An 8192-nucleotide genomic window follows, 5' to 3' on the forward strand; every position below is an offset into this window, starting at 1 on the left:
AATAATGCGACAAAAACGGATCTCCTGGTGTTTAAAATATTTTTATGTGTTCATCATGTCGAAGAAAACAATGATTCAGGTAAATTTTAATTATTTCAATGTCTAATACTAGTAATACACCAAAATATCATTGAAAATACATGTATTCCTTGATTTAGTTGTGGACTTGTAAGCTTCTCTTGATAGAAATATATTTGATTGTCGAAAACATTTCATTCATTTGGTTTTAGCACTAGGCTCGCACGCCTTTGTCACAGAGATCATTACGTTTGTTTATATTTTTTTTATATGTATATAATCTGTGGATATTTATTACATAATATAAACAATTAAAAAACTTTTGAAATAATACATCGGTTTATATGTTTTACATACATTTTAGGAAAAACATTATTTCGTGGTAATTTTTTTTAAATTAATGTTCGAAAGTTTAAAATTGAGAAATCGTAAAGATTGTAAAACAAATATTAAAATAAGATATATATTAATGAAGCTTATTATTTTATTTATAATTGATTAACTTCAAAAAAGTTAATTTTAAAACATTGTATACGGCATAAAAGTTTTCATTTTTCCATTAATATGTAATTACTAATTTCAGGAAATGATAAATGAATAGAAAATGCATTGACGTTTTATAGTTTTTTCTCTGGCTTATCGCTGAAGTTAATAACGATTTCACTCGCATGAGTTCAAATCTAAATGTGACTTCCAATTAAAACGTATACTTCCATTTACTTTGTCATCAGCAATGAGTGTGTGCATATGACGATGACGTAATATATTACAATAGACAATGTACGCAAAAGTGTTGATTTTACTCTGGGTATGTCTCAAAATAACCAACGGGGAAACTGACAGCGATGAAGCAAAGTATATTGATCTGTTACCTGAACAAGAAAAACAGGATTTTCTTAACAGAATCACAAAGAGAATTGTTGCTGAAATTAGAAGTGGAAGCCGACCTGATAAGACAAGTGTTGAAATTTCTGACGAGAAACTCAATGAACATGCTGCCTATGTACAAAAAATTATGGAAGAGGAATCCGATGCATTAAGAAACAGCCGTAGGCTTGAAAGTGAGATTAAAGAGAAAAATTTCGAAGAGGATAATGATGGTTTAATAGGAAAATCTACCGAAAAACATGACTTTGATGAACAAGAAAAATCAGAAGTTTTAGATTTAACGTTGCGTAAAAATAATAGAAGGAAAAAAGACACAAATGAAGAGAGCAAGCATATGTCCAATGAAAATACAGCAAAAATAGACGAATCTGCTTCGGAAGTACCAGTGAGTGTGTTATATGATGACGAAAGCTATGCAAATAAAATAGCTACAGACAAAATTGATGAAGGCGATGATGCAACAAAAGAACCCTTAGACGAAAATCATTTAAAGGTTGTAGGACTTAATCCAGAAAACTTTCGAAGAGAAAGCCAGATATCGGGCGATGATGCAAATATAGGAAATAATAACGATACACTAGATATTAGAAATGAAGATAAAGAGATGGAGTTTAAAGAAATAGAGGAGGATACTAATATTAATCACAGTCAGAAAACTTACCCAGCGATTTCCGTTGAACAAACGAATTATACAACACCTATATCGCAAGTTGCATCAAACAGTTCAAAGTCAGAAAAGGAAGACCTCTTAAACAATGAAATGATTCAAAGTTATGAGAAAAAATCGGCAGAGAACGCAAGCAATGAAATACTTTCTGATACAAACATTCAATTACCAAAAGAAGAAAGTAGTACAAGCAATATCTTAAACGTATCATCTGTTGTTACGGAGAGAGAAACATTTAAAACTGATAATGACTCATTAGTAGAAAATATAACTACCAGGTCAAGACTTTTAGAAACAGATGATTCAGATATTCAAAATAATACCGAAGCTTCATTGTTAATAAATGAAGATTCGGAAAATTTTGATACTCAAACAATTCGTCCTATCAGTGCTGACAACAACAAAAGTGCTCAAAATGTGACAACAGAGAAATTACAACCAGCGACAACACCTGTCGATTTTAGAATAGAATTAGATAGCCATTATGCTAATAGAGATAGCGTTGAATCTTTAACAACAAGTAAACCGTTTAAGGAAATTGATAATAATACAACGAAGATTAAAACTCAAAATGTGAGTGTGGACAAGATGAAAAAAAATTTGAGGATTGGTGCTGATGTCGAGGAAATTCCACAAAGTCCTAATGACAGATCTGGCTTACATGAACAGAGATCGAATTTATTATCATCCGATGGTGAAAATAATAATCATTATCAAGTGTTCGAAATCTGTAAGTTATTTTGTACAATATTAATATAGAACTAGTTTTTAAAAATATTTATCATCTTATATGTTAGTATTGATATCTCTCAGTTATAAAATAGAATTTCCGAAATCGGGAGAGAACATTATTCTTGTTTTTTTTTATATATATTACTTTATTTTAAAATTAGTCAGGCATATTGACTTCACAGTGCACGTACATAAAATCGCTTATCCTGCCACTGTCACTGAACATATCATGTGCATCTAGCCAAAGTAAGGCATATTTTGGTGTATATATTACTAGGAAAGTATTTGAGATTAGAAATTGTTGTTATATAAAGAACCTTGTCTATATTTGCTTTCTTCCAAAATGTAAAAGCAACACGAATATTTCGTAGTTCTATAATCTATTATATTTTGTATTGTGCATTGTTTCATTACGCTTGTATATTGTTTCTTTTAGCTGACAAAAAGCCTCCATTTAACCCGACAAAAAAATTGAATTTTGGACCTGTTGAAGAACCTCATTACGTTCCTGTATATAACTATGCACCTGAGAACGCTTTTTACAGCCCCTACAATAATTTTGGTCCTAATTTTGATGAAAATGGTAAACTAATTAAAATCCAACTCCCTTATTACTATAATGATGAAGCAGATGACCTTAATAATAAACGAGGCATTAACACGAATGGTTACAGAAGCAAAAATAAAAATGTAAGGAGTAGTCAAAGGAATTTTAAACCTTATACGACAAATAATGGATATCACAGACCGAGAAGTACAGGATATCAAAACAGCTTGGTACCGGTTTGGAAACAAAAAGTTTCTGAGATCATTTTTAATCCCTATGATTATTTAGATATGGATTATTACCTAGGTCGAGCTAATGATGCATCGGAGGAATTGTATAATGACGTTAACGAAGAATCGGAAAGATCATCTTCTAGCGACGTTATGTTTCAAGACAATTCGGAAGATGTTATAGATCCAGATCCAAGTGAAGAGAAGTATAATATTAAAGACAAAATAAGAGATTTACGAAATAAACTATATAATCAGAAAAGTGATCAAGCTCCAGAAATCAGCACATATAGTAACAATAGACAAAGATTGAAAACTAAACTTGGAAATACGGAAAAAAATCCTGAACCTATATTAAGAGGACGCGATGAGACTCTTGTTATAGTTCTACCAGGAGGTGGATCTAATCACCTGAAAAAGCATGATGTCAGTGATAAAAATATAGCAGTAGATTATTATTTCAGTAGAATGAATTCTGGAGAAAAACCGCTGGTAAAATTCAATAAGACAAAAGTCTTTATTAAACGCGTAACTGATACTGAAGGTAAATCAGAAGTGGATAAAAGTTCTAAAAACGAAAAGGAAGAAGTAGTACAAGAAAAACGACTTGTTATTCCAATTAAGCATGAGAATGTTTTAAAGATAGATATAGGAGTGAAAAGGGGTAACAAAGTGGATATTGTTTTTAAAAATGTCAAGAAACCTAAACAAATTAAATACGATGATTATTTGAACGCTTATTTAAATGTATTAAAAGATATGATCGAATATGATAATAAAGGACTAGTTCTGTACGATTGGTTAGGCAGTACGGTGGATATACAATCTGCAATTAAAAAATTATTAGAACTTTTGTAAGTAAGACAAATAAATATACTTAAAGTCCACATAAATTAGGTGAACAAATATTACAATTTAGGTAATAAAAGTATTAGGAATAAAGATATTGTGAATTTATATGGGCTGTAGGTAAGAGATATAGGTAAGTTAGATGAGTCAAAAACAAATTCCAATGGGTGATGGTAAACGCCATTGTATTGCAAGGTGGCCTCTTGGAGACCTGGTCACTCTCCGTACAAAGGACCTGGCACCCGTACCGTGAATCCAGGGCATGCTGAGAAGTAATGAAGTAAGAACAGGCCTTCCAAAATAGTGGTACTATTGAAAGTGGCAATGACTCAACTCACGTTGACCTATTTCTCATAGGTGATATGATTCATCATCGATTACATAGATTAGAGATAACACTCTCAAAAGATGATGTCCAGCTTCATTATCAACATCATCATTTTATTCATAAGATATCCACTGTTAGACGGGCTTTCCCAACGGATTTCCAATGAGACAGGTTGTAAGCAAACTAAATCTGCTTTTTCCGACGACTTGTTAAGTTTTATATGTTCTTATGAATGTTTTGTCTACTTCTCGGTGTTTATTTATTATTAATATATTACAGAAATAGCCTACAAGTTCGGGAGGAAATTCATTATTCAGATTTTGAACTACTAAAGTACAACTTAAATATGTATCATACATCCAAATCCTTTCTCGCTGACATCTCAGAAAGTTCGGAGAAGAATGCGAAAATTGTAGAGAAAATAACAGATAGATATATTAAAAAGAAATCAAATGTGCCAAAAAATATGGTAAATAAATCTGAAACACCCTTAGATACGCTAAATGAAATGATTGAATATATAAAAGAAATGCAAAAGTTTAGTACGAATGTAAACAATGATGTGCTACTCGAATTTGAAAATTTCCTTTTGGACCTTCAAAGCAACTTGTACGAGGTATGTTAAAAATTATATCTTAATATTCTAGCTTTAACTTAAAGGCTGTCATATAGCTCAATGTGAAGTTGATGTTTATAGGAATCCTCGTTCACGAGATATTGCTTTTTAATTCTGAAAATGAAATTCTGAATACAATTGATTCGGAATTTAGTTTATTATGAGTTAGTCATATTTTTATAGCCCTTGGGTACACAATCACTATTATTACAAAATCTATTATTTTTTCATCATATTATTTGTGTTCTCATCTTTTTTCATTTCCTATGTCATTTATTCGTTCATTAAAAGAGGATTATTTACAAATTATTTGATTCCTTCCATTTTTCCTAATCCTTTCATTAATCACCTCGCTTTCGTCGCTTTCCAACCAGAATACATTTTGTTCTGTTTTGCTTTATTTTTATTTCTTTGTTCGATTTATTCTCATATTTACATTCCTTTATAATTTCATTTTTACTTTTACATTTATCACAGATTTAAGTATTTATCTTGACTAGTCTTATACCATTTTGTTCTTTCGAGTGGGTCGTCTTAATTATAAGGATTTTTAGGACATAGGGTTTCAGAATCTTTCGTCGATCTTAATAACGTCATTATCACCTTGTGGGTGGAAGATCTTCACTGCGCTTGCTTCTGTGGTGTCCACTCCTTAAGGCCGGGTTATATTACACACCAATAAATGAACAAAGCTCGTCGCAAACATTTTAACTATCATCATCACCATGACATCACTGCACGATATAGACCTCCCTCAGAGATCTTTCTGCCACCTTGAGCATATCATCTTAAAAAGGTTGCACGTTTCGTCTACTAAGCGTCAACAGTATTGTGGGTGTCACTCGAGAGACTTTCTTACCCAACTGTGGTCAGTTGCACGTGGGCAATGCCCGCTGCCACTTTAGACGAACAATTCTTCTAGCTGACCTTGATTCTTCTGCAGATCTCATTTCTGATTACTTTTTTTACCTACTATTTTATTTATATTTTTAGCTTCACGAAGCTATAAAACAAATCGCAACCGTAACCAAATTCAAACATCAAAGATGGTTCAGCGACTTGAAAACGCTTTATATCACACCGGTGACAAGAGATGTTTCGCTGAAAGTTCTTTTACATCTAGCAAGTTCTAAACTTTTTGGACTAATAGAAGATAGTGCGAAGAATGGACTTGAAGACAATTTTATAATATTCACAAATAAACACAGGGCAGAAGTGGAGAGTACGAGAGATGAATTTGTATTTGTTTTAAGATTGTTTAATGAATTAAATGGTTTAAAAAATTGATAAATTCGTTTTTGAATATAAAAATCTGTGGGAAATCATATATGTATATATAGGTGTATGATCATATATTGGTTTAACCTAGCTCCTTGATTGTGCGAAACTTTTTTGAATTCTCGCAACACGCAGTTGATTTATTTACAAATTGTGAAAAAAAAAGTACGTGTAAAAATTTAACATATATATTTTACTTTTATTCATAATTATTAAAAATCAAGTTATAGTTGGTGATAGCACTTTCCCAGTAATATTGAACTGAATTCAATATTGGTACATTTTTTTAATACGAGAAAAACGACAAGAAGTTTAATATTATCTTTTTGAAAAATGTAACGTTGTGCCTAGTCTTTCATATTTGTTAATAATATAAAACACAAAAATGTCTTGCATATTTAAAATTATAAAAAATACGGAAAGATAATTATTAAAAATAAAGTTACCAAAAAAATTTAAAGGAACTCAAGTACACCAATACCTCACTTTGCGTCGTGGTTACGTTCCAAAAAAAAAACAACGCAAATTGAAACGCCGCAAAGTGAATTAAGATTTTCTATAGCAAACCATGTAAAGATCGAAGATAGGTACCAGGGTCACGAAAATACTACTTAAATTTGAGGAAGAAATTACTACTTTTAAAAAGAAAGTTGAACAAACTAAACGTTTAAAACACAAAAATAATATAACTCTGCCAATAAATAAATTTGAATAATATTTACTTTTTTGTAACCAGAAACAACACGTAAAAATTTATATAAATTTATTATTCTCTTTTAAAAAATGCACAACACACTACGTAATTGAAACTGAAATCTATAATTAGCAAAACAAAGTGAAAATAAAACTGTATTAAAATCGCGTTGATTTTTAATTAGAAAGGGAATCCCCGAGTTTTGATGGCATGGCACAATAAGAAACAAGTGTTGCCATCTTTAAGAAAAAAAAATAAAGACTCGAACCCAAAACAACGCAACTTCGAAAATCTAACGACGCATAGTGAAAAATAGTACTAATTAAGCAACAACGCAACTTCGAAAAAAAAACGCTAAAACGAAACGACGCAAAGCGAAGTATTGGCGTACTTTTATTTTTAGTCACAAATAAGTCTATCAAAGATTAAGATATCTTATCTTGGTGAGATGTACCAGGTTTGATAGGTACGATATTTAATAACATTTTTAAATCACTTGTCAATTACAAAATTGAAGCTTCAGGAGTAAAGAACCTTAGGATTAAATGTAGTTTCGATGTAGTCATTGTTTCCGTACATAGGATCCCACTGCAAAGTATAGAAAACTTATTTGTGGGCAGTGGCAATCTGTGAATTATTTAGGATTGTATCCAACGATAGAAGGCCAGTCTTTATAATTTTTTTTACTTCTCTTGTTAATTCTTTTAAATTACTTGAGTAATTGGCGAAAGCATTTCTCAGTAATTATGGTTACTATGGTTACTTATTACTAATTCGAATTCGGAAAATGTTACAAAATACGTTTTAAAATAAGTTGCTATATTTTACTTAATTTAAAAAATATAAATATCGTGCATAATGAAGATGTAAAAACCATAATATTTATTTAAAATATAAAAATAAAATAAAATAAAAGGAACTCTGATATACAAAGACAAGAGAGACAAATAAAACATAAGCGCATGTGGCTCGCGAACTGCTATAAATAAATAAAAAAAATATATATTTAACAACATTTATAAGCATGATAGTGTATCTATCCTCCTAAAAAATCATAAAATTTTATTCAAAAAACTTTAAAGAACTACTAGCATAGTTAATTTAGCTTTTACAATATAGCTTCGTTATAAATAAAACAAGAATAATATTTTCAAATTTATTTTTTATCACACATTTCATTAAGCTCTGAATAAATATAATCTAGGAAAAAATAAATTATGCATCAATAATTGTACAATATTTACAAATAATTGTTAATAATACATTACCAGTAATACATGTATTAGCAATTAGCAACTGCTATTTCTTTATGTTATTTCTTGGATTTATTTACACTAATACAGCT

The 8192-nt window shown here is 30.4% G+C and overlaps 1 protein-coding gene across 1 annotated transcript; it reads left to right on the top strand.

Moving 5' to 3' along the window:
• Window positions 1–796: 796 nt before the first annotated feature.
• LOC137923045 (uncharacterized protein PF3D7_1120600-like) lies at window positions 797–6162 on the top strand. The gene is made up of 4 exons (XM_068766166.1): window positions 797–2303; window positions 2742–3936; window positions 4539–4875; window positions 5869–6162. Exons 1-4 carry the CDS (start codon window positions 797–799, stop codon window positions 6160–6162), a joined length of 3333 nt encoding a protein of 1110 aa, XP_068622267.1.
• Window positions 6163–8192: the final 2030 nt, after the last annotated feature.

Source organism: Battus philenor, unplaced genomic scaffold (genome assembly GCF_028537555.1).
Source record: "Battus philenor isolate CCGP_79_NKW_IND1 unplaced genomic scaffold, ilBatPhil1.0.hap1 SCAF_20, whole genome shotgun sequence".
Taxonomy (NCBI): Eukaryota; Metazoa; Arthropoda; class Insecta; order Lepidoptera; family Papilionidae; genus Battus; species Battus philenor.